Here is a 27,513-nt window from a genome sequence, read left to right as displayed (position 1 = left end):
ATTTTTCCTAATCCCAAACTGCAAATAATGCCTGATTTGAAGGTTTCCCAAGAGAGTTCCACTTCTATTTCATGTCTTGGATCCGGGAAACTTCAGACAGGTCACCACTGTGAAGACCCGAGGTGCTGATCCTAAGTAGCTCCTTGGTTCACGGCTGATCTCCTAAATATCCACACATCCAGTGTGCACCACGTGAATTAGCTCACTTAACACAGTTTACTACCTTGCAGGAGCTTGAGGGGTCAGATTTTGTGGCTTTCTTGGTAAGTTCACTACTAAAAACAGGGCTTTTACAAGAACCAAATCACATATGAGAAAACTCTGAAAACTAAACTGAAACTGAAAGCTCGCTGTAAAGTAATAGTTCACAGGATATGATTATTACATCATTTCTGCTGAAAGATGTTTCTTAAGACTCACTTAAATATTCATTCCATAGGGATTATTCTGAAAACTAATTCATTTCATAAGGTCATGCTTTCACATTTTTCCCTATCAATACCATTAAAAATATGATTTTGGGGGGTATCTATCACTCATTCAACAGGTTTTTTGTACTGCCTTCTATGAGCCAGACATTCTTCAAAATATTGGGATACAGCAATGAAGAAAACAGCAAAAGTTTCTGCTCTAGGAAGGAGCCTGACCATAAATAAATAAATATATAACATTCGGGATGGGGAGCAAGTGCTAAAGTTCAGAGAATGACAGAGGGTGGGGGAGGGGCCCACTATTTAAAATAATCTAGTCAGATTCTGTCAACACTGCATCCTATTCAACCTGTTTATCGATAATTGATAGTACTGGGATAAATTAGGAGTTTGGGGTTAGCAGATACTAACTACTACATATAAAACAGATAAACAACAAGGTCCTACTGCATAGCACAGGAAACTATATTCAATATCCTGTAACAAACCATAAGGGAAAAGAATCTGAAAAAGAATATATGTACACACGTATAACTGAGTCACTCTGCTGTACACCAGAAACAAACACAACACTGTAAATCAACTATACTTCAATAAAAAAATTTTTTTAAAAATCAAATAGTGTAGTCACGGAGGCAGAACCTGGAATGAACTGTGAGAGGGAGCAAGCAAGTAACCGCGGGGAAGCGAGACGAGAGAGGTACCAGCAGGTGCAAAAGCCCAAGATGGGAGTGTGCTTTCAAGGGCTTAGAGACCAGTAAGGTCCACGTGGTCAGAATGGAGTGATCAGAGGGAAAGAAGTTGAAGACAGACTGGAACCATAGATCCTGGAGGCTAGGTAAGGACTTGAATTTTATTCTGAGCAGATGAGAAGACATTGGAAAACTTCAAGTTATTCTTGTTTCAAAAGGATAGAAGATACATTGAGAATATGCTTCATTGAGTCAAGGTGCATGCAGGGAAAGCAGTTAGAAGGATGCTGGGATGGTCCAACCAAGAGATGAACATGGTGGTAACGGCAAAGCCGTGAAGAGCGGTCAGGCTCTAGAGGTTCCTGGGAGGCGGAGTTAGGGAGAAGCTGGATGCAAGGTATCAGACAGCGAAGAAAACTGTAATTGGTCGTTCTTCCCTTGCCTTGCCTGCTTCTAAATTCCAAATTTATTTTTCCAGCTATTACTGTCTCCTTCCCTTCCCCCACTTACACTTCATCGTCTATATTTCCTGAAATAACATTAAATAATTAAGGATAGATTTCTCCATCACCTGTCTACCTGTTGCTGGTACTAGTGCTAATAAGGAAGAGAATGTCAGGGAGTCAGGGATGCTATTTGAAATAGGAAGGTCAAGGAGGCAGAGAAGTGAATGTAGGAAGAAAGGAAGTGTGCAAATGGTGGGGAAACAATACTCCAAGGGAGGTAACAGCAAGTGCAAAATTTACAATATTCTCTCTCGTTTATCTCAAACTTGCAATCAGAGCTAAAGATGCACAGTAATTTGGAATAGGAGGCTATAGCTATCATGAAAGAGAATTCAGTATGAATTCTGGCAGATATAATTAGGGTTAACTTTCACTATTTAAAAAGATGACAGTATTGGTTGGTCCACTAACAAATGTAGGCATAACCTCATTCCTATCCTTTTGACTTTCTTCTACCCACCTGAAGAGGTCTCCAAATTTACTTCGGAGGTGACTACATGACACATAGAGATCGTAGAGGTAGGCTAAGATGCATCTCTCAGGGGAAGAACATTCGGAGGGGTTCACAACATGCTTTACCACACCACACAATCTGAGGAGAAAAATACATGAAGAAATGAGACACTTGCTTTGCTAATATAGAACTTATTGTTTGAATCTTTTACAGTGAGAATATGCCCATGCATTACTTGTAGGAAAAAAGATATCAGATTGTTGACACTAATCATTAAAGCAATAGTAAATAACTAAATAAAATAATCAGCTTTCTATTAAGACAGTGAAATACTAAAATTTTTTTAAAAACTTCATAAATGCCATTAACAGTGAGAAATGAAAGAAATTCCTCCATACAGAAGATATGTAGACAGGAATCCATCAATTAAGTTGCTGTGACTAGAACACAAAAGAAACGCTGTAGGAGACAATCTCTCTTCAGTAAAAAGACTGACAAATTCAGGGAATTCACAAAGGGCCCCAAGTCTGCCACTTTGTAAAGGAGCAATTTCTTCCTATCAGTAAAGCTGGGAAATCCATTTTCAAAACCATGAGCTGGTTTCTGGCATGAACTTGGTGAATTCATGATTAGAGGTCACTTTCTCCTTATATATCCAAACTGGACACAAATTTTAATTTATCTTAATAAGAATGAAAACTCCCTTCTTTTTAGTGACGTTCTCTGTAAGACTTGCAGTTCAGAAGTACCATTTCCACTCCAGTTCTGTGCCTCTTTCTGCAAATCAGAAGGATGGCCTCTTGGGCTACAGTTCACACAACACAGAAGTAAACCACCAGTGGTCCGTCCACCTGTCTGTGAGTCTGACTGCACTGCCATCTTGCGTTCTGTAGCAGGGTTCAGTACTACGACAGGTGTCACAGATGACTCAGATTATTAAAGCGAAAAAGGCTTCAGAAATCATCTGATTCAGCTTCCTCATTTTACCAAGAGGGCTCTGAGGCTCAAAAAAGTGATGTAACTTGCCCATGAGGCAAAGAGCTAGTTCACAGCAGATCCAAAAGGAGAACTTAGTCTCTAGAACCCCAGGCCAGAGCTCTCTCCACTGTCGGGGACGGGCCGAAAAACGTGGTTAACGAAAATCAGGTACAGTTAAGACACAGCGTCCTGTGTGAACTGAATGTAACGATAATTGGATTTAACGTGTCACAGTTGTTGATTTATATGATTATTACAGAAACATCTTTGAGACTATAAAGAATATTTTCAAATTAAACAAAAAAATCCACGTTTAGAATTAATGTGGTAGCATTCTCTCTTCCTCAAAAAAGCTGTTAAGTAGATACCACTCTGGTATGCACACGGATCCCATGTGCTCCATTACCAACAAAAACCTGTGGGACCAAAGAACCCCATGTTTCTTTTGAGCCCACAAGGAAAAATGAAACAAAAAGAAAACGAACAAGAAAAAGAGGTTGCCTTTTATTTTAATATATAAAGGTCTGGAGAAAGGAGTCTGCAGTGGACAAAAAGGAGCTGAGAATAGGTTTTTTGACGGCTTATCATACTTCTCTGGTCCTGTCTTTAACTTAAAAAAGAAATGAAACTGATGAAGTAAATCTACATGATGACATGTGTGCAAAGCTTATTCGGTGTTGGATTCTCCAAACAGAAACTGAAATTATGTGAACAAAGCAGCAGTCACATATTTATCATCTCCAATAAGCCGGGATGCTGGGGAGCAGAAATGGTAGGAACCAGGGGGAGAGAAGTAGGCAGGCAGGCAGACTCATGCTTTCATCTCCTTTCTGATAAACATTTCTTGGCACAAGTATTCTTTAACTATGTTATATCTTTTTATTGAAACAGTACTATTATTCTCTTGAAACTACTATAATAGTTCATTGCAAATTAAACATTCTAGGATATACCAACCCTTCAAACACCTGGGCTGTCTGATCGGGATTCAGGATCAGACAGCTGTGGTATCGCCGGAGAACAGCCACGATGCAGACGCACAGTCCCGTTGTGTAACTTCCAGCCAGGCTGGAGGACTTCAGGAGCAGTTCGGCTTCCACAACACTCAGTTCATTTAGGAGCTACAACGGGAGAAAACAGTGAGTAAAAACAAACTACTTGGTCTCCCTGCTTATCCTGCCCCAGGACCATATACATATACAGCTACAGTCTGGCTTCTATTTTTAATCCCTTATCAAATTATAGAGTTGTTCTCCTGTCTAGATATGGTGCATGCAGTCAGGAGGCACCTAATCCTGAGACAGTTACCAAACCTTTATGGTGGCCCAAAGTACTGAACTGGATAATTTCAGAGAATACCCCCACCTTGACTTTTTTTCCTCCCCTGCCCCTCCTTTTTAATAAAATTGAGGTTATCATTATTTCCTTGTTAGTAACAAAATTAATACCTCCAACAGAATAAGCAAAAGAAACCAAGTCTTATTTCTGTTCATAATAAAATAACAAATGAACTCAAGTATAAGAAAAACAGTGGAACAAATTAATAGTTTTCTTTGCTCTTACCTAAAATATACTCTATTATAAACAGTAAATAAACTTTCACCTTTCCCTAAATAAAATAATAAGATCCCCCCAAAAACCCTCAAAGCCCTCACATTTCAAAATGACTATTATTATATTTTATCACCAATCATAATTACTTAATTGAAAACTCTGAACACAGCCGCAATTAAAATGCTAGTTGACAATGCTAGCTGAATACTGTTGATTCAGAATGTCTACTCAAAAAGGCACTGGGTGGTTCATTTTAAAGTATACAATGCCTAGTAGATCAGCTTTCCTAGAAATGAGAGAGGCAGGATCGGCTTAACACCTGGATTGCGAAGTCAATTAGCCCATTGATATTCAGTGCTGGCTCCATGAGGTCAAAGATGAGCTGAATGTGGTGAGCCAGTGGGAGATGGTAGGATGTTCCTGATGCAAAGCTTGTGATTTGTTCCAGCACATTGTTAGAGATCTACAACAACAAAAACCCCAAAGAAGTGAAAATAATTATAAGACCAATATTTCAAATAACTTTAATTTATTAAATTATTTTACTTTTTTAGGTAAGAAATGTCAATTTATATGTGATTTTACTTAGGAGAAAGTTGAAACATATTCCTACAGAAAACAAAATCATGTTCAAATCAATGTCCTTATAACAACTATAATTTGAAGAAACTGGCCAAGTTCTCATTAAGATCTAGACCTAACTATCCTAAAGGTGGAACAACTACAAATACTAATTTCCAGATGACATCTATCTGACTATCAATGGATTTACAAAACAAAATGGATTTGGTTTCTTAATTGTATAGTAATTTATTTCAGTCACCTACAGATTTCTCCCTCATCAATAGCAATGTAGAATTAAAATATAATAATATAAATATTGCAATAGACATCATTTTATGCAGTGTTGATTATCATAAGGTAAAAATATTTTCATGATAAAAATTAGTCCTTCTGAGGAAGGCAACCTGACATTTAAAGCTGAACTGTTCAATAGTTTGAAGACGCTTCCAAATATGTTTTAAAAACATATTTATAAAACAACTAGGGCTGAAAAAAGATGTTGCATGAGACAGATTTTTAAGGAAATAACCCAAATGTGTAATAAAACTGCTTTAATGACTACCTGAGATGTCACCTGATGTTGATCAAAATACGAAAGCAGTTGAAGTTTTGTGAACACAGTCTCCAGTGTTGGAAATGCTTCCTGTTTGTTCTTCCTGGCTTTTTGTCCGTCATCTCCAACTAAATAAACACAGTAGATACATTACTGTCCAGTTAATAGGAGCTACTGGCTTTTCTAATGGGTACTTTTTATTGAAGTAAAACACACATATGGAAAAGTGCACAAACTCAATTTCTCCACAAAATAAATTCATTCACGTAGCAACACTCAAATCACAAAATCACAAAACCCCAGAAGCCCTCTCAGATTCCCTGCAGTTACCTCTCCCTTCCCAGCAAACCAAGGTCCTGACTTCTTAGTTTGGATTCGTATTGCTCACAGTGGAACTTTATATAAATGGAACCATACAATACATACTTTTTACATCTGGCATCTTTCACTTAACATTATGCTTCTGAGATCTGACCCATATCGTTGAGGTAATTTTAATCTTTTCTAAAAATAATTCTCACTTATGTACAGTATTCCAGTGCATGACTAGAACACCATTTATGTATCCATTCCTGTGAGTAGTTTCTAGATTTTGGCTATTGACAAGAAGTTTCTCTATAAACATTTCTCACTAACTGACTTTTAAAATATGGCATCAACAAAGAATGGGGGAAAAAAAAAATCACCCAGGCTCACACTGATATAATGGAAAACTTCAACAGCATCTTCTCAGGAGATTACCAAACAGTTTAATATGTAAAAAAGGAAATTTACACAATTCCTTACTTTTTTGAGGGTAGGAAGGAATTAAATCTCTCCACATTAATGGAAAAATGCTACTTTTATCAATTTAGCATAAATAAGTTTGAAGAAAATGCCAATGAGAAATATTATAAACACTGATTACTCCAGAGGGAATTTTGTTCTTAACAGCTCTAAGGATAATATCCAAAAGTAATTAGGTTCTATTTTAAAATATTTTTACTATACGTATTTATAAACACAAATCTGAAAACAAAAAGGAAAGGCTGAATTACATGATCTCTAAGATCATTTTCAACATGATGGTTCTAAGTAGTCAAAGGCTACTGAGACAAAGGCTCACTCTCATCATCTCATTTGGGAAAGTTTAATTTCAGAGAACAAAGGCAATCTTACAGACTCTTCTATTAAAGATACAAGAAAGATTTTACTAAACTCAAGAGGATTTGTTAATGACAAATGCAATGGTTTTAGAAAATAATGTTAAAAGGAAGGAGACTTCTCTTTTAACAATAAGCATTATGGTTTAGAGGTTAAAAAAAAAAAACCCAGGCTGTTTTGTTTCCTAAAACAAACTTAAAACAAACTTAGAATTAAAAGGTGTTGAGTAACAGAAGGTACAAGACTGTGTGTCACTTCTGTCAAGTAACACCAAATATAGTACAAAGAATAAGAATTAAAAAGTTCATTAAACCTATTTGTTTTTCAGTATCTGTTCTCAAAGGTACAAATTAAGTGAAGGCATTCTGCCCTCAACAGAGCTGCTTACGTGTCATGAGCATGTTTAAAACATTGAAGTTTTGAATTTTTCACTTAATAACATCATTGATCCAAGGTTGAAAGCTTACACCAAGTCTTGGGTACCACGTGCTTTAAAAGTGAAGTTAATATATTTTATTACTTTTGGTGCTATTTTAAAGGGAATTGTTTCTTTACTTTCTTTTTCTGTTGATTCATCATTAGTGTGAAGAAATGCAACTGATTTTTGAACGTTAATCTTGTAACCTGCTACCTTGCTGAATTCTTCGATCAGCTCTAGTAGTTTTTGTGTGGACCTGTTAGGGTTTTCTATATACAGTATCATGTCATCTGCATATAGCGGCACTTTCACCTTTTCTTTTCCAGTTTGGATCCCTTTTATTTCTCTCTTGCCTGACTGCTGTGGCTAGGACTTCCAAGACTATGTTGAATAGGAGTGGTGATAGTGGGCAGCCTTGTCTTGCTTGTCCCAGATTTTAGTGGGAAGCTCTTGAGTTTTGCACCGTTGAGTACTATGCTGGCTGTAGGTTTGTCACATAATAGCTTTTATTATGTTGAAATATGTTAACTTTGGCAAGAGTTTTTATCATAAATGGGTGTTGAATTTTATCAAATGCTTTTTCTGCATCTATTGAGGTGATCATGTGGTTTTTGTCCTTTCTCTTGTTGATGTGATGTATTACATTGACTGATTTGCATATGTTGAAGCACCCTTGTGTCCCTGTGAACCTTTGTGAACCCTACTTGATCACGATGTATAATCTATTTTTATGGATTCTATTTCCTAATATTTTGGTAAGGATTTTTGGATCTATGTTCATCAGTGATAGTGGTCTGTAATTCTCTTTTTTGGTGGTGTCTTTGCCTGGTTTTGGTATCAGGGTGATGGTGGCTTCATAGAATGAGTTTGGGAGTATTCCCTCCTTTTCAATCTTCTGGAAGAATTTGAGAAGGACTGGTATGAGTTCTTCTTTGTATGTTTAGTAGAAGTGAAGTTAATATATTTATTCATTCCTTCCTAGGACCAAAACAAATAAACAAAAGTAACAGACTTGAGGATGTAGATCCAGCATGAGAACTCACAAATGCCTCTTTTTTGGTTTTGTTTATGTTAATAGGCTCCATTCACTTACACACAGCTAACATCTTAAAACCTCAACTAAAAAGGATGCAATTGATTCTTGGCAACCTACATTCAATTAGAAAAAAGTACATAAGAAATTAGTGGTGATTCTCAAGTGAATACTTTATCTTAATGATAACAACATATGTAATAATATAATCATAATTCATTGATTTTCCTCATCTGCTTTATGTTAATTTGCCTTCATAATATATATTATTGCTCTCCTGTTGCTTAATCTTCGTTTTCTTTTTTTTAAATCTGTATTCCTAGAAGTTTTGGCTTTTACTGTTATGGTAAACTTCATGAATGTTTTCAAAAGACACGACACTGACAACTAGAGATAACTAGTCAGTGTAAATGTAAAATGAGATTTGATCACGTTCAAGTGGAAATGTCATTTCAACTTTAGGTTATAAATCGCCCGCCCTCCCCAAGGCAAGGTCTGGCTGATATGTGAGCACTCCTCGTGAGTTCCTCAAAACCATGTTTTTATGTGTAGCCAGAAAATCAAACACATGCTAACACAACCTCTGGTTTCCCGCCTCACCAGCATACTAGGGTTTAAGTAGTGACTTAAACTTGAGACTAATTATCAGAAGGCAGCTCACTACATCCCAAATGAACATTTCTGCTTGAGGAATTTTATCTAAAATGTGGGGAAGACAAAAATCCCCATTGAAGATTTCCCCTCTCCTCAGTGGTGTTTCGATTACCCATATCTCAAAAATTAGCATGGAACAACAGTGACTTTCTCCTCGTGAGTTCACAAACAAGAACTGACTATTTAAGAGACTGGTACAAAGATAGGATAGAGCATAGTCTGGCATTAAAAACTTTTGTGAAGGAAGGAAGTAGACTCAGCAGAAAAGCATACCACATTGCTTCCTTCCCCTTCCCACACCCTCAGCCTTCCAAAACCAAATATTTCACAGGATCTAAAAAGACTCTCTAAAATTAATTTAGGTAAAATACGTATTACTGAATCTTCTAAAGGAGATAGTGCCCACTCCATTTTCAAAGATACAAAAAGTAGTTTCAAATACACTTTGCTAGCTAGTTGCAGGGCTTCTGAATTCAACACATTTCCTCTTTTCTCTAACAGAGAAAACAGCAGAACAACAGATCAACAGTTTCTCTTAGAGCAGTTCTTCCCTCATCTCCAATCTCAAAAATGACAGGCCGACAACAACAGGGTTTCATTTCCCTTCTACGACCTCACAGAGCCAGGGTCGCACTAGGTCCTTAAGTGGCCACAGAAGGGAGTTAGGGGATGTGAGGCAAACCACATGAAGGGAGCCTTCCCACCCCGTCTGTGTTCCAAGACATCAGACACCCCAAACACACATTCAGACTGAAAAACACATCACCCTCCTACCTTGTTTCTGCATGTGCACCCCTACTGATGGAGGAGAAAGAGCTATCTGCATTAGCTCTATCTGCACTTTTTTGCAGGAAAGATCTAGGGTGGACAAGCTCTAGCAATTCATCCAGTTAAATTCATCTCTGGGAAGAGGTTCATAAAACAGTATTTCTTTTGTGTTGAACAACAAAGTGGGGTTCCTAGAGGCAGCTCATGCCATGTGTAGGAAGTATGCTGTCTGCACAGGGAAAATCCAAATTTCTTTCCCACTGTGTTGTTTAAGTGAAAGAGAAATAAACACTGGTGGTGGTAGCAGAGTATACATCGTGATGTCAGATTTTAAATCATAATGACTGTCTAAAATAAATAAACCTTGAAAAGAGTAATTAGGCAAATGTGAAGTGGATAATTACAGAAGTCCAATTATGCAATGTGGTGACATAATATAAAGGCATAGCTTCATTGTTAAAAGTATGTAAAAAGCATGCAGAAAGAGCATTCCAAGTAAAGGCACTATAGAGCAAAGACCTAATTTCCTTTTTTGTTTACGTTTTATTTATTTATTTGCTTGTTTGTTTGTAGGGGGAGGCAATTAGGTTTATTTAGTATTTATATATTCTTGGAGGAGGTAGTGGGGATTGAACCCAGGACCTCATGCATGCTAAGCATGTGCTCTACCACTTGAGCTATACTCTCTCCAATTTTCTTTTCACTTGAAATCTTTTGATGATGTAGGTTGCCGTCATTACCTATTGCAAGTCTTCCTCTGAATAACGTAAGAAAATATCAGCCACTACATTGTCATGATTTTTAATCATCATGTAAATATGAGGACCCAGAGCAAACTAAAAGCTTGAAAAAGGATGGAATTGGCGGGGGGAGGTGGACCTCTTCCAGACCTAAGGGTTTTCCAACTCATTCTTCAGCACCTCATGTTTGACTACTGTAGAAAATTTGGGAAATATATTAAAAAAAAAAAAGAGGAGAAATAAAAATTACCTGTATCTCTATAGAAGGTGCTATTTTAATACAGGATTACTATAAGTGGAACCAAGGCTATAACATTTCAATGTGCTTATTCACAGTCCAATGTGACAGTCATTCAGGAGAGGAAACACTGCTGACAGTGCCATGCTCAACTTTGATAACGGCTGTACTGGGGGCGAAGACCAAAGGCAGTGCAATGAGAGCAAATGTGTTAGGGCGTCTTACCCCCTGTCTCTGTGGTGCTCTTCTTATTTAGGATTTTCAAGATATCTTTGGTAATCTTCTTCAGCTGATGCCTGGCTTCATCACGCTCTTTGCCCACTCCATAAAGAAGGATTGTGCGCTGGTTACATTCATGACTTGAAGATTCATCCTGAAAAACAGAAAATGCATTTTGAAACCCTGGTTCACAGGGGTGGGGTTCACGGACATGAAATGAACTGACCACACAATCTCCACGCTGGCTCGTGCGGTGGTGGCACCCCGCCCACCTTTCAATTCACCTCAACCTCCACGGGAAACACCCTTGATTTTCCAGTTTGGAACTTGCTAAAATTAAAAAAAAAAAGTGTCAACTGACCTGAAGTCTTAATAGAAGCAGTTGATGTGGGCGTACCTTACAGAGTAAGTTTTGACTCTTGATTGTTTGAAATTTAACATGGTGTTAATTTCACATCATCTTACATACTATCTAGTTATCTTTTTCCCTTATGGAAAAATGTTACTTCTTAGTAAGCTTAGCTTTTTATATATAGCATCATTAAATATTTTGTATTTAGAAAAAAGATCTTGCTAGTATCCTCAAGTTCTTTTATTAAAAAAAAAAGTTCCACTTACTTCCAACATGACTTTGTAAGACACATGCATATTTCTTTCCAAATGGCAAAACTATAAACAGCACAGGTGTCATTAGGTGTGAAGTAAATAGCTGGAAATGCAAACATGTTCTGATACCACCTTCCTCTTCTGGACCACCTCCCCATCTCTGCCCCTCAGACACAGTAAATTCAAGCACAGTCAACTCAAGGAAAGGAAAGTTCTTAGTCACAGAAAGACAAAAACACATACACACTGCTATACACATTCCTTAGCCAAAGTTAAATAGTCCAGGATGTGTTCTCTCTTCTGCCTGGCTTTGAATTTTTCTAGTTCAACTTCTCTCTTGGATCTTGTCATTTCCCATTTCCTTAGTAAAATCCTCAGCTCCTTCAGTCCATCTCGTTTTCTCACCGTTTGTACGTGTTTGCCCATGGGAGGCGCTAACTCTTCCTAACAGTATCTATTCCTAAGGAGCTCACATGAGGAAAGCTTTGCTCCAGGGAAAACAAACTGTACTGCGTGCATATAAACTAGTAGTGGGGCAAAAAAGAGCAAAATCGTTGTGACCTGGAGAACTCCAATGTTCAATTTGGAGGCTCCCCATGTGTACCCTGCACAAAATAGCACTTTGCTTCTTTAGCCTTGAAGTAAGAGCCCATTTCCTCTCAGTTTCTGTCACTGTCCCTCAGTCTCTTCTAGTCATTCTCTGTCTCTCACCTGCCTGTATTCAAGGTACCACATCCCCTACTGGTTCCTTTTTAAAAAATATTCTAGCAGAAAAATACATTTTCATAATCTGTCAACCTATCTTGCTACCACTTTTCCAAATAATTAATATTTTAGGTGTTCAAATTTGCCTCCTTAAAAAAAAAAAGCTAGGAGAAAGTCTTTTCTAGAAGCTGTTATTTAATATCCTGAGTTTCTAAATCTCCAAAGTTTCAAAACTGTCCTCCACAGGATAAAGCCAACAGAGAGAGTGATTCCTATGTCTCAATAACCCGAGCTACTTTATTAATCTCCAATTTTTTTGTTGCTGTTACACAGCATTACTGATATGTTTCTTTTTCATCTGGTAAGATGTGTACATATAAACCCTAAAAAGGGAACATGAGGGCACTGTGGAAACTGTACAAAAAAGCTTAGATGCCAGTCATGTGCCCTAGTGATTGTTTTCAGTGAAGGCACCTGTCAAATGGTTGTCATGTAAACGTCTGCGTGAAGGGTGATAAAAAAGATGTTAACAAAGTTATTCAATAGGTATTTATAGATTTTCTACCTATAGTAAGACAAGGCGTTAAAAACCCTGAGAAAATGCAAGAGTCAACGTTTCCTGTTTAAGGAGTACAGATTCAATAGCATACACGTAGCATCTGCAGAGCTAAAGCCCAAACAGGGACGGTGAGGGAAGCTATCCTGGAAGGAGCCACGTGTTCATCACAAAAACAAGGGGTACAGTGGCTCCACACTGTCCCAGTAACAGCCCAAGCTCAGGGTGAGAGCTGTGGCTGCGTTCAGGGTGTGCTGCCTGCCGACGCCGTAGTCCTGGATAACGAGCCTTTCTGAGCCTCAGATTCTTCCTCTGAAAAGTGGTTATCACTATCTTACTTGTAAGGTTTTTCTGAGAACTGAGATACGTATATAAAATGGTCGGTGGCGTATGAGACACAGCACGCACTCATATTCCCACACCCCCACTTCTCCCCGGCACACACCCCACAGCCATTTCCCCAAGGAGCTGGGCACGGCCTTTGCTGCTGCTCCTCCTGCTCCTCGGAATGCTCTCAATAGCCTCTACTGCACTCGTGGAAATGCTCTGCACGAGGACAGGGTCGAGTCTATCCCTCTGTCCCCTCAGCTCAGTGAAAGCCCTCAACACAGGCGGAGGGAGTGGGGAGGACGGAGCTTCTGGAGCATTCATCACCGGATAATTCACTTATTTTCTAGGTATCTGTTTAATTGTCTTCTCCACTAGACCGCTGATTTTGTGAGGGCGAGCTCCAGGTTTGTTTCATTCACGTTGATATCCTCCTTAATCGGCACTGCTAGGCACTTAATATTTGTTGAATGCATGAAATAATGAATAAATAAGTGGACTAATGGGGGAAAAAAGACTAAAAGAGGAGGGCAGGGATGAAGATAAGAACAAAAACTAGTTCTGTAGGAAACTTAACCTGATAATTTAGTGTTGACCAAACTAAAGAGAAATGAGAGGCAGAGAGAAAGTTAGTGGTGGAAATAAAAAATAAGAAGCAAAATCAAGAGCTATCTGAAGGAAGTTAGGAAAGGATTAAGCATCTGAGTGGATGTGCATCTCACTGGATGTCAAGATAGACTCACTAGATAAAATTTGCTGGGGGGAAAAAGAGTAGGGTATAAGGGCAGGGACCTTATGAATTCACCTTTAGGTGAGAGGAACACAATGGGTAGGTGGAATCATATTACAAATGTCTAGCGGGTGGTTTGATGCCAGAATTAATAAAGAAGGGACAGCTTGGGTTAAGAGTAATATGTCACTAGAAGAGGTTGAAAAGCCCCATGTTCTCTTTGGGCAGGGGTTGGGGGAGAAGCGAGCAGAGACAGTAATGGGGATAAATAAGTCAACAAATGATGGACATACACTCTCCATAATTCATAAAGGACCAGACAAGTCAAAGTCACAAAAGTGAGGGAAGGGACAGTTAACAACAGGGGCCATCAACAGTGTTGAATACGGTTAAGAAATTACAATGGACGTTGGCCTCTCTGACTTGTTTCTAAAAAAAACAAACAACAAAAAAAACCCATGTGTGAACCTCAAAAGATAAGTTTCTCTAGAGTGGGAGGGCAGAAAGCAGGAAACAGGAGGCTGAAGTAAGAGTAGATGGTGAAATGGTGAAGGTGAGGGAACTAACCTACACTTACTAATAGCTGGGTATGAAGAACAACAGCTTGAGAGGAAAGAGAAACTGTATTAGGATAATCAAGGACAAACTCTTGTTTCAAAGCTAAGTTTCAAATAAGAGCATCTCCGTAAAGGAAATCCGGACTGCAGGGCAGATAACTAACAAAGGAAACAGAAAACAATGCCCTCTTGTCTGGATTAACTTCAAAAGAAAGACAAGAACATCTTTCTACTTAACCACAGAGGAAAGAGAAAATTGGTGACAATACAGGGAAGTCTGGAGGTAAAGAAGCAAGGACCCTGAAGGCGGGTATGTCAGTTCATTGGCCCTGCTGTGCTCGGGGAACTGGGCCAGAAGCAAAGTCATGAGGTGAGAATAAGGGAATGGAATTAAAAAGCGAGAGAAGCATGCAGTTAGCTGGGAAAAAACAAACACTGGTCAACCTCTACATGGGATGTAAAGACTGTGTTTCTGATAGTTAACATTTTTTTAGGGAAACCATTGTAGCTGTTACTAGTATTCACAGAGGAAAGGCAGACAGATTTTAAAAGCAACTGTATTTCAATAGACTACAAGATTGGCTTCTATCAATATTTTGTGCATGTAGAAAATGCAGAAATCTTCTAATAGCAACTTATACATGAGAATAAGGTCAATCTCAAAAAATGGGCCAAATATTCCCAAAGGTACCGATGAGTGTTCCCTTTCAACTAGGTATTAAAACACCCTCAAGTTACATAGTTGTAAAAGATCAGTACCAAAGAATTGCTCTCTTGTTGATACCCCAAAGAACACATGTGTTGGGCAGAAGAGTCCATGAAGTCTAGAGACCCCTCTCGTGCTAGCCCACTGCTGTCTCTGGGTTAAACAGATCACCCACCCTGTAAGCTGACTTGTGAAATTTTCATCCTCCAGATCAACTACTTTCTTCCTTCAGATAATATGTCACACTCACAAAAGCTTAACTGATGTTTAAAAAAATTAGGAGGATACACATCCAGAAAGTCTAGAAAGTTTGTTGTACAATAGAAATTAAAGGTCTCTTGAGCCGTATGTCCTGAGAAGGGAAAACTGGAGTTAACTGAATTGAAGTCTGATATTAGTCCCTTCCTTTCTTCAAAATAAGTGACTAGGAATGTTGCCAAAACTTACATGTGTATTCACAAAGATATGATAACGGTGGTGAGATTATTAGAGCTTCCATTCACCTTCAATCATTATTCCTTTTAGCTGAAGTTTTCAATATACCACATGATTCTGTGCAGAAGAAAATAAATTCAAGTAAACGTGTGGGGAGCTATGTGAAAGGAACAAGGAAATTTGCAGCCTCTTCTCATTATTAGTAACTATACCTGACATGGAGTAATTTTTCTTTACATCAAGAAAATTAGAGACCCCTTTAATTAGATTTGTAAAGTAAGTCTTTGTTCTACAACAGCTTATAGTTCACAGCATGACTGGAAGTCAGGCCTTTATCCAACAAACTCAGCAGCCTCGGGGCATAGTGGCTGTGAAGCAGTTTAACCATATAAACTAGTCCTCTGCTTTCAAGCAAAACACTCAAGGATGACAAATACCTGGATCATCAGAGACAGAATTCTTTTTTTTTGCTAAATGCCTCAATGCCCAAGACTCCTAACTTTTGGAATTTGTCTTGTATCTAACCTAAATTTCTATCCTCTAACAGGTAAAGCCAAGCTAGATGACATAAAAACTGCCTTTAAATGCCTGTGCTCAATCAAAACATTCACTCATGTCAAAATGACCACATTTCAAAACAATAAAACGTTAAAACTAAAATGGCCTAAGAGCTAATCCGATGGCTTAATTACCTCTCCAACCTCCTGCCTCAACTTGGTTTCACAAGGACCACAGGCAGGGTCCTACCATTTCAGGGCACGGCCTTCTCCATTCAGAGTAATCCCATTTGAAGCAAATACATATTTTCAGATAAGCAGACTACCTTTAGTAGACTGGATAAAATAAATAAACCAATTAAACCACTTGCAGGTGAAAATTCTAGGCTATGTAGCATTAGTTCACTTTTCTAGGTCATCTCAATCTCAGACAATAACTAAATCAAAGCTAGTCCTATTCTTAACAGTAGCACATACAGTTACAAACTACATGTGGTGGTGGTGTTGACCGAGAGGTCAAAGTGCACATACTTCTACTTGTATGATAACATATTTAGACAACCTCAGACAGTTCTCAAAGATTTTAGTCACTTGCAGGGTCACATTTCTAAACGGTAATTGGCAGTCAACCTCCAATGAGAAAATTCTATCAGAGAAGGTTCACAGAGAGTTGTGAGTTAAAATCAGAGGCTGGAGAAAGTTAATTTAGATCAATTTCATTTACCTCTCAAATCCAGAGTTACAGCCCTTTAGAGATTTGGACATATAAATTCTCCATAAAGTAGCATGATTCAAGTATCCTGATTTAGTGTTCTTTAGGCACAGCATATTAATTTGTTAAAAATAGTCTTTTTTTTATGAGCCTTATTTCATACAAAGATCTTAGAAACACTTCATAAACATACTTTAAAGTTTACAATCTGGTGTAAAGGCAAGTAAGGCTCCTATTTTATTAAAGGAAGAGTAGCCATTCCACTCGTGCCATTCACCTCTTGCTCCTGGGCCTCAGGGTGGCGGTGGGGGCTGTGGGGAAGGGCTGCAGAGACAGTGAGATTGGGTGGATTTTTATACATAGTGGTCACAAGTGCAGGCTCTGGGATCAGACAGCAGGGCCTGGAATAGGGTTTCTAACTTCACTGCTCTGCTCCTCAGTTTCTGTCATCTGGAGAATGGAAATAAGATGAATGTCTGCTTCAGAGACTAGTTGAGATCATAAAATGAGTTAACTCATGGCCATGTAAGAAACCAGGTGTTGGCTATTATTACTCTGAAGTGTATGACGGCATGAAAGCTTTTTTAGGAAATATTTTGTGTGTCTCCCAACCAACAAATTCATTAATTTTCCAAGAGTATTTCATCAGACTAACACCTCTAGATGACTAACAGATGGGGATCATCATGTGACTGAAATTTCCAACAGAAATCAGCTTAATTCATAGCTTGATTTCAAATTCGTAAAGCCAACAAAATCCTCAGGCAGTGTAGATTAGCAGTCTCCACACCGCAGTGTGCAGGAGCACCACCTGGAAGGCCCATTAATACACAGATGAGGGGTGCACCCCAGAGTTTCTGATCCACTGGTGCTACACTGGTGCCGAAGAAAGGGTACTGCTCGTGACTTCCTAAGTGATGCTGAGCTGCTGTTCCGTACTTTAAAAACCACTGCTGAAGTATTTCTACAATAAGTTAGGTATGTATATCTAACGTAGACACAGATGCACCAAAAACTCAGAAGAAACAAATAACCAAAACATATATTCATAGCAAAGGCACCTACCCAAGCGGATCTACTGGTAACAGAAGGACATCACAGTTTAAAACATTGTGCAAGTGTGTACACGTCCGTGAGTGCCCACAACAATATTTACATAAAGGTAACAGTGATACAAGAATTCCTCCATTTAATGATACATTTCCCCCAAAAGTGATGTCAAAAAAATAATAATAATTTGTTTACATTTAAATTCTATTAAGAAAAGCAAGAAAGACACAATATAATAAGCCTGGCCATGGCTACAACTGTTTTTCTTTTCTGATGTAATTTTAGAATCTTAAAATTTATAATAGGAGGAAATTGTGTTGCCTACAAAGAGCTGATCAAACACAGATTTAAAATAATGACATTATTAACTAGGAAAAAAAACAAAGAGCAAGAGACTTAACATCCTTAACAAACACACATTTCAAGTTAATGCAATTACTTGTTCAAAGGTAATATATCACCCAATGTTGAGCACAATGTGCTTTCAGGTAAATAACCATCTAAGAAAGCAAGTTTGCAACCTTCTCCAGGAAGCAGATGTCGACAAAGGCTTGGTCTAAACTTGGAATTATCATTTGCATGGGAAATAACCCAAAGAACTCACTAAGTATGAACTCTTTGGCAGGTTTCAGTAAAAAGCCGCAAGATTTTAAATTGCTTTTTAAAAGATGACTTCTCACCCACCCTGCCCCACACTTCCCAGGGAAATAAAAGCAGAAGTCCTAAAAGCGGCCAGACGGAAATAGAGTGTCTGCATAGCTCTGAGTCCACGGCTCTTGAAGGTAACTTCTGATTGTGAAGTCCTCTTCCTCTCTCCCTCCATTTCTCTCTAGAATACTCAAGACCTTACTGATGAAAACTCAGCAGATTCTCTGTCATAAAGAATTTTAACAACTAAACTAAGATATTAAAAGGAAAATACCAGATGCCACTCTGCAGGCTGTGTTAACTACCATTTACTGGACACATTCAAATCCTTCAGAATCAACAGAGTAACCAGGTAACTTTATATCTAGAAGTATTTGACAAGTATATGTATTTGCACTATGATGTGTGTGTATATTTTTTCAAGTTTTCTTAAAGTTGGAAATCTTTAATAACAATGTCAGTGCAAGCACTTATTTGGAATAAAAATGAAAATACAAGCGGCATTAATGGTGTCAAAGATAACGCTTAACTTCTTCATTAAAAAAAAAATTTCTGCAGAACATGGAAATAAAATTCAAATAGTTCTACTTCTTTTACCTTGAGTGTAAATGAGATTTAAATACAGGCAGAGGGAGCTGAAGTTCTCAGTATCAAGAATACTTGTTAAATAAGTTACAGCCTATGCAAAATGAGCGTTCCCAAAGTAGAATTTCCAAAACTATCACAGAGTGTACAACGGCAAATAACAGTAACAAGGAAGGTTAAATCAGGGAGCTTGCGTCAAATACTGGGGGGTCTGTTTAGTTGTCTTTTTCAAAGTTAAACAGATGAGCAGGTATTGAATATTGAAGCCATACTGTGACATGAATCTAACCTGTTTTACCTTCAATAATTAAAGGATGGAAAAAAGAATTCCACTGACATTTTGGAGAATTTAATGCCATTTCTGTACTATTTAAATCTTTTACATGGAAGCATTTTTTAAGTTTACATATTTGTATTTTTGACATTACTGTGTCTTTCTTTAGAAATAATATTTTATGTAGAATCAATTCCATTAGTCTGATGAAATAAAATTTTACAATTTTTCATTTTAAATTTCAAAACTTAGATGCTAGATAATGTGTTCAAGTCAAGTGTTAGTTTTCTTTATAGCTGCTTATTGTGGTATAACAACCTATGGAACTAGACAAGGACATGATTTTAGTGTTTTTAGTCACCATTAAACACTCTATAAACCTAGAAAGTATGCCTGGGCTGTTTTGAGGAATGCCATCTGTGACTACATGCAGAAGCCATTTCCTTATTTTTTATTTTTTTACCATTTAAAAATTTGCACTAAATGATATTCAAGGAAATGTGTGTAAAACCTTCAAATACACTGAGCAGAGTTGGAAATGAGTTATACATGGGTTAAAATATTTGGAGCTAACGAATATTCTCTGTGAGGCCAATTTTCGTATGGATTGATGAGTAATACAGGAATATAATTCCTCCCAATTACAAAGAAAAAAATTTTCTGTTTTTTATTTAACAATAAATTTCTCATGAGTGATTTTATACAAATTTCTTTTCACTTGTTATTTTAAAATTCTAATAGGCAATTATCAGTCGCTTCTCCTTAGTACCCTTGGAAGGTACCAGAGTAAATGAAGTCCAGGAGTAAGGATGGTGTCAGAAAAGTGACTATCAATAGAAACAAAAAAGCTAAAGGCACGGAAATGAAGCTGGAGAAGACTAAACCATAGTCCAAATATTTCTCTTCTAGTTTTTCTGCATGTGCACTTTTGCCTAAGGTCAGAAATGTCCCTTTTGAGGCAAACATTCAAAAACTAAGAAATGCAAGGATCCATAACTTCATATAACGTACTTTAGATTATTTTACTTTGCTACAGACAGAATATTTGCCACAATGAAATATTTTCAGATTTAATTTTCTGTGTTCTTACTGACTGCCACAGTGAGGATCAGACACCTCAATTTTTAGAAAAGGCTGTCCTAAAATATTACACACAGAGATGAGTGAAATCAACTATGTGGGACTGAAAATAACCATCTCGCCCCCTCCTTCTGTAGGTAGCAAAGAAGAAACACGAGCCATGGACAACCTCACCTCTGCGGCTGGGAATGGCAGCGTGTGCTCCAGGGATTACAAAATCACCCAGGTCCTCTTCCCACTCCTCTATACTGTCCTGTTTTTTGTTGGTCTCATCATAAACAGTCTGGCAATGAGGATTTTCTTTCAAATCCGCAGTAAATCCAACTTTATTATTTTCCTTAAAAACACAGTCATTTCTGACCTTCTCATGATTCTGACTTTTCCATTCAAAATCCTCAGTGATACCAACCTGGGAACAGGACCGCTGAGAGCCTTTGTGTGCCAGGTGACCTCTGTCATCTTTTACTTCACGATGTACATCAGTATTTCATTCCTAGGACTGATAACTATCGATCGCTACCAGAAGACCACCCAGCCATTTAAAACATCCAACCCCAACAATCTATTGGGGGCAAAGATTCTCTCTGTCGTCATCTGGGCATTCATGTTCTTACTCTCCTTGCCTAACATGATTCTGACCAACAGGAGGCCGAGTGACAAGAATGTGAAGAAATGCTCTTTCCTGAAATCAGAGTTTGGTCTGGTCTGGCATGAGATAGTCAATTACATCTGTCAAGTCATTTTCTGGATTAACTTTCTGATTGTCGTTGTATGCTATACGCTCATTACAAAAGAACTGTACAAGTCATACGTAAGGACAAGGGGCGCAGGCAAAGTCCCCAAGAAAAAGGTGAACATCAAAGTTTTCATTATCATTGCTGTATTTTTTATTTGCTTTGTTCCTTTCCATTTTGCCCGAATTCCCTACACCCTGAGTCAAACTCGGGATGTCTTTGACTGCTCTGCTGAAAATACGCTGTTCTATGTGAAAGAGAGCACTCTTTGGTTAACGTCCCTGAACGCATGCCTGGATCCGTTCATCTACTTTTTCCTTTGTAAATCTTTCAAAAATTCCCTGATGGGTATGCTCAAATGCCCCAATTCTGCATCATCTCCATCCCACAAAAATAGGAAAAAGGGACAGGATGGTGGAGAGCCAAGCGAAGAGACTCCAATGTAAATAAACTGAGGTAATACTTCAATCTGTTAGTATTAACACTGACTATGGATTAGCTGAGTTAGTAACAGTAACTCTTGAAACAAATCATAGACGACTACAGAAGCAATTTTCACTTACTGGTCCAGTATTTGAAAGCAATCTTAAAGTGTAGGAAGATAACCTAACATGTAGTCGTGTAGCAAACCAAACTGCATCCAATCACTACACCATGTGCAAAACTACACAGGAGTCATGACCTGTAGAGCTTTGGTACAATGGGTAACCATACAACAACATCTACTGTAATTCTTTAAATACATTACTGATCACAATGCCATTATCAACTTATAATCAACTGAGAAAGAATGATAAATCTGATAAAAATCTTCTAAGTATATTATATGTATACATACTTATACATGTGTGTATATATATCCCAGACCCCTAACCAATGCTGACCTATGGTGATACTCATAAAAATTTAAGTAAGTGGAACACTCAGAGAGCAGTAACTACTAACTTGTAATTATAAGCAAAAATCTAAGGGATTTAAACTAATTGAAATGGCAGTTGATTAGACTAATTTTTTTTCATTAAGAAGATAGAGGCTTAAAAACTTCCTTTCCAAAAAAAGAGCAGAAATAGCAAAGTTATTAAAAGTTATTTTATGAGACCCTAATACCAAAAACTTGCATTTCCTTAACACTAGAGAAACCAGTTTACTAATATTTTGACAACTTTAGTAAATACAATGCCATTATTAACATCTATCTTTATTAACTAGCTTCTAGAAACTACCTGAGACTTAGGTTAATGAACATTTCCCCTAAGAGAAAAACAAATTAAATATGATTATGCAGTTGTATAGCATAACTATTAACAGGAAAGTGATAAAAATGTTTGAAATTATCTGTTTGTCATTTGTGCATATAACAAAAGATTTACATTAAACTCTAAAAGTACCCTTTGTTGGAATTTTTCTTTAAAGATATGAGATACCGTGACTCACCTCCTATATACTCCTCAGATCCATTTAAGAAAGAACAGTTGCCGACGCCATCCTTTTTATTACAAGCTACTGGGCAGTCTCCTTTGAAGGTGACATCTTACATCAATTAGTTCATATGTAAGTGAAAAAATATGTCAAACTTACAATGTAGCCTGACTTCACACAAGCCCTATTATTTTTAATGTAAACAAAATATATAACACACTTGGAAGTTGGCATCATTCATTTCAATTATTTTTGATCCTCAGAGGTCACTGCCAAACACAAGGCATAGATACCAACATCGAAACATAATGTGAGAAGACATAAAAAGGGATTTTTACCCAAACCCTCCACAAGTTGTGCTGAGTTAAATTTCAGTACAAAGTTGAACTCAGTTAACTCTCCAAAGGGTATCTATTCTTGAGCGGCCACATTTCCTTCTCGGGTGAGCACTGGACATTGGTGGTGATGCACACAGAGACAGGCATCAAAAAAGATGCATGTTCTACTGACCGCTGGGACAAAAGCAATAGCCATTTCTGCCACATAGAGTAAGGCAGTTCACTCTAATGCCATATGAGTAAGTGTGCACATTCTGTAAGAATTCCAGGATACGTGAGCTGAAAGAGAAACTAAGGATCAACTCACCTGACCTGCTAATTTTGCGCAGGGGAAAAACGAAGGGCAGATAGCCCCCTAACCCAGCCACGTCGGGGGCAGGGACTGGAGTAAGACCAGGCACATGTCAGGACCACGTGAGGTGCTGGGAGACTGCCTGCAGAGTGGGCAAAGGCTCCTGCATAATCTGTCATGTTAGATTAAACTTATTCACTGAGATAACAATTTCCACAAGAGAAAGAAAAAAATCAGAAAAGCTAATAGTAATACATACTTTTGTTGAAAAAGTTTGTAAAAAGTTCAGAATTATCTATTTTTATATATAATATGAAAAATTTACATTAAACTCTAAATCACACTCTGTTGGGAAGTTTTTATTTGAAGACATGAGACAGTGTATACTCCTATATCAAACATCAAAGTGAACCCTTAAGACAGATTGAGAGATCAGTATTTATGGAACACTCATTATACACAGCTCATGTCACTATCTCTAGCTTTAGGAATTTTAATATACACAATACAGCCCACATTTCACAGTAACTTCAGAGAGAGAGAGAAAAGAGAAACTAAACTTTGTAGACTCAGGTTCAGAAGATGAGATAAACAAAATGTAGTCTTGTCCACAGCCTTAGAGGCAAACGAGTCCTAAGGATGCTGGTTATTGCCAGTCTAAAGCAGCTGTACCAAACTCCAACCTGCAAGCCAAATCAAGCCCATCGCCCGTTTTGTACAGCCTGTGACCTAAGAATGAATGGCTCTTGCATTTTCAAATGCTTATGGGAGAAAAATCAGAAGAATAAAATTTCACGTTGCACTAAAGTGGTATGAAATTCAGGTTTCAGTGTCCATAAGGTTTTATTAGCACACAGCCACACCCACTCAGGTTTTATCTATGGCCGGTTTCTCGCCACAGCAACAGAGTTGAGTAGCTGTGACGGAGATGCATGGCCACAAACCCTAAACATTTACTACCTGGCTCTTTAGAGAATTGACAGCCAATGGACTAGAACTCTAAAAACAGAGAGAAAAGCCCCACATAGGAAAAGAACTCTCTGTTCAAGCATCTTGGTGCTTCAGAAGCTTTGCACTGAAAACACCTGCAGATTCCTGCGGCTGACCTAGGTGATCACTGTTGGCTGGTGATGCCCAAAGTGGAACTACAATGATGCTGGCAGGAACAAAAGATCTGCAAATACACTTAGAAGCCACTAAGTAAAGAGGAACAGCCTGACTTCTCTTAAAAAATGAGGAAAGGGCAAGAAAAATCAATTTCCAGGAGAAATACAAACAGACAACAAAAATACGAAAAGATACACAGCCTCACTAACAAACAAATTTATATTTACATGGCATGGCTTTTTTCATCTATAAGGTTAGAACTGATCTAAAAGAATTTTAGTAACAGTGTTGGATAATCCCAGTCAGTGAGATTATAAATTGGTACAATCTTTCTGCAAAGCTTTTTGAAAATATCATTCAACAGTTCAATGCATAGATTTTTACCCAGTAATCCCACCTCTAGAAAACTTCATATAAATGAATGTTGGGGCAAGTACACAAAGGTGTACGGAGAGGTATTTGCTCTATAGTATGTTTTTAATAGCATGAAACTGGGGAGGAAACATTCACTGCCCATCAGTAACAGGTGAACTAAACAAACTATGGTAACTTTATACAGTATAACCTTTTTAAAAATAGCAAATCTTGATGTATTAACATAGAATGAAACAAAGATCCAACATGCCAATAAATGTAAATATACATGTATTTGCCCACATTGGTATGCATGTAAGGGGGATTAACTCCCACTTTCTACTATATAGGTCTATATTTGAATTCTTTAAACATGTTTTCTTTTTATAATAAAATTACGAAATTGGACATTAACATAAATGTCTCAGATAATAGTGTGAATTTCTTGTTTGTCTCCAGTAATATGAAGAGATTTTCCAATACAGAATTCATTTATATGCATAGATCACTACAGTTCATGTTAAATTGCATAACTTATTTTGTATTATTACCACTTTTACAATCCACTGTGGGATTTTAAACACTTTCATATAATCTGAGAAAGTACCAGGGTACCCTTTTATAGGAAGTAAAAGGCTCTTCTATGAGTAAAGGAGTTCCCATTTTGACTTTCATTCCAAATGAAAGCAAATACTTCCTCATCTTTTCAGCTATTACTTACACGGTACTGGTTACTACAGCAACAGGAACTTTATACTATTAACTCTGATCCAAAGGAAAATCCCGAAGAAGACTACAGATGCCAAAAGTCATTTATTCTCATTTGGCCGGCTTCTAATTTTTATGACTCTTCATTATGTATTTCACTATTGATCATACAACTATGAACCAATTTATGTTTTTAACCTGGGACCTCACTTTGACCCAAAGAGTTTCACAAGCCCATGAAACTTTAAGGTTGAGTGTACCTCCTCACTCATCAATTAGTAATACCCAGCTCAAAAACTCCAAAATTTGGTAAACAGTTCCACATTCATCCTGTCTCTGGCTTCCGGCAAACAGATTGGAGAGGCTGGTTCTGAGCATGGGCTCTGGAACCAGAATGTATGGGTCTGCAGGGGGCTTTGGCTGCAGGACTTCGGGCAAACTGCCTAACCACTGTACTTCCATTTTCTCATCTGTAAAGTGGAGGGTTGTTGTAAGAATTAAATACGATCACATAACCACTTAGAACAGTATAGTTAATGTGATTTTATTGGTTTTAACTATACTCCCCTTGAGTTTGATAGGATTTTAAATGTTTAGTTTAGGAGCTTGCCAAATAGGAATAATTTCTAGGACCTTTCACTGTATCTTCTTTGATTCTCTCCTGTCTTTCATGAGCTATCCACGCAGATGTACACAAAGGTGTACACTTTTAATTTCATCTAACAAGAAGCTAACCCATACCATTTGACAGACATTATTCAAAGCACTGGGTAAACATTTACTCATTTTGTCCCCTTAACAACCCTATAAAGCAAATACTACTACTTATTTTCATTGTTAAGAGGGGACGGTAGTTTCATTGGGAGCGTAAATAACCTGACCAAGGTCACAGGAAAAGTACAGCTGGAATAAGGAATTGAACCCAGGCACTCTGGCTCCTGAGGCAGTGTCCCTAGCCCATCAGAGCCCCTGAGATATGCCATCAAGAGTGAAAGATCTTCAACAGTGGGTGCCGGCACCGCTATGAACCAAAGGAAAGTTGGCTAACATGTATAAAGCACATGGGTGTAAAGAGGTGAGTGATCTGCTGGATATTGAATATGGTCAAACATGCTAAAACCTATCCCGTGTAAAAGAAGATACTTCTATAACTCTAGAAATGGCACCATAAACCAGTTCCTCTTTTGAGGTTTCCCACACTTTGGCATTTTGAAATTTGACCAAAATGTGATTTCCAGTTTTCATGTTATGAAACTGTCTTGTATAGCATTTCCTTTGTTTAAACTGAAACTATCCTGAATTTTCATCTAAATAATAGATTCGGAGCTGTCAGGAAATTTATACTTAACAGAATAGGTCCAATCCCTTTACTTAATCTTTTTTGCTTGTTTTTATTCTCTACTAGAGCAAATAAAGAGATATATTATGTTCTAAATTATGTTCCATTAACATTGATAAAATCCAGAATCTGTATTCCAAGAATTGACTTACTCAAGTCAAACACCAGTTTTTCAAACTGTGCCACCATTGGGTAGTTTCAACCAAAATTATCAAGCAGCTTATTGCCTCCTTTTAAAAAATGTCCAAGGGGATATGGAATTTTAAAATTCTCAGAATTCCAAGCTAAGTCATCCAAAATTCTCTATCAAGTCAATCTCACAGTCTGGTCCAATGTTGCGGTAAAACTTGCACGCGAGAAATCTGAAGTGAAACTCACCATCGAGAACCCCACATTCCCTCATAAGATCTCCTGATTTCCTCTTTCCCTATACTTGTCTGGTGATGAAGCATTTCTTCATAGACAACAACCTTTTCTATACAAAAGTGGCAATTTACATCCTTTCAAAGATGTTATAGACGATGACCCAAGGCTGACTGCGGAAACCCCTGAAGTCTTCAGCACTTTGCATATAATCACAAATACAGAAGAGATTTCCAAAAATAGTTTTCTAATAAGTGAAACAGAATATCTCCATTTAAATCTGCAATTCACTGACCATAGCAGTGAGTGGCTAACAGTTTTCCATGCTTCATAGGGAGCCAGCGTCTTCCAGGCACTTTCAGCCTCTCGACAACGCTATGAGGTATATACTGTCATTAAGCCCACTATACAGGGAGGAAACTGAAGCACAGAGCTACACAATCATA

The 27,513-nt window shown here is 37.7% G+C and overlaps 2 protein-coding genes across 11 annotated transcripts in view; one reads left to right on the top strand and one right to left on the bottom strand.

Moving 5' to 3' along the window:
* Positions 1–22,522, top strand: part of P2RY12 (purinergic receptor P2Y12) — a 43,919-nt gene extending 21,397 nt beyond the window's left edge. The window contains exons 2-4 of one of the 2 annotated variants that reach the window (XM_072959163.1): positions 4,008–4,200; positions 18,660–18,826; positions 20,551–22,522. In XM_072959163.1, the coding sequence (XP_072815264.1) occupies positions 20,574–21,593 (1,020 nt within the window). In that variant the 5' untranslated portion in view covers positions 4,008–4,200; positions 18,660–18,826; positions 20,551–20,573 and the 3' untranslated portion in view covers positions 21,594–22,522. The remainder of the gene's footprint in view (positions 1–4,007; positions 4,201–18,659; positions 18,827–20,550) is intronic. The other variant, XM_006202805.4, reaches the window with a different exon arrangement.
* The window catches only part of MED12L (mediator complex subunit 12L), a 295,438-nt gene that overhangs the window by 64,556 nt on the left and 203,369 nt on the right, over positions 1–27,513 (bottom strand). For all 9 annotated transcript variants that reach the window (XR_012071818.1, XR_012071816.1, XR_012071817.1 and 6 more), the window contains exons 16-20: positions 10,952–11,099; positions 5,742–5,860; positions 4,935–5,078; positions 4,019–4,182; positions 2,090–2,221 (exon numbers count right to left, since the gene is read on the bottom strand). Coding sequence is in view for 5 of the 9 variants with exons in the window: in XM_072959151.1 (XP_072815252.1) it covers positions 2,090–2,221; positions 4,019–4,182; positions 4,935–5,078; positions 5,742–5,860; positions 10,952–11,099 (707 nt within the window). In the remaining 4 variants the exon portion in view is untranslated. The remainder of the gene's footprint in view (positions 1–2,089; positions 2,222–4,018; positions 4,183–4,934; positions 5,079–5,741; positions 5,861–10,951; positions 11,100–27,513) is intronic.

Source organism: Vicugna pacos, chromosome 1, assembly GCF_048564905.1.
Source record: "Vicugna pacos chromosome 1, VicPac4, whole genome shotgun sequence".
Lineage (NCBI taxonomy): Eukaryota > Metazoa > Chordata > Mammalia > Artiodactyla > Camelidae > Vicugna > Vicugna pacos.
Note: the sequence above shows the minus strand (reverse complement) of the source record. Positions and strands in the feature narration are given on the sequence as shown.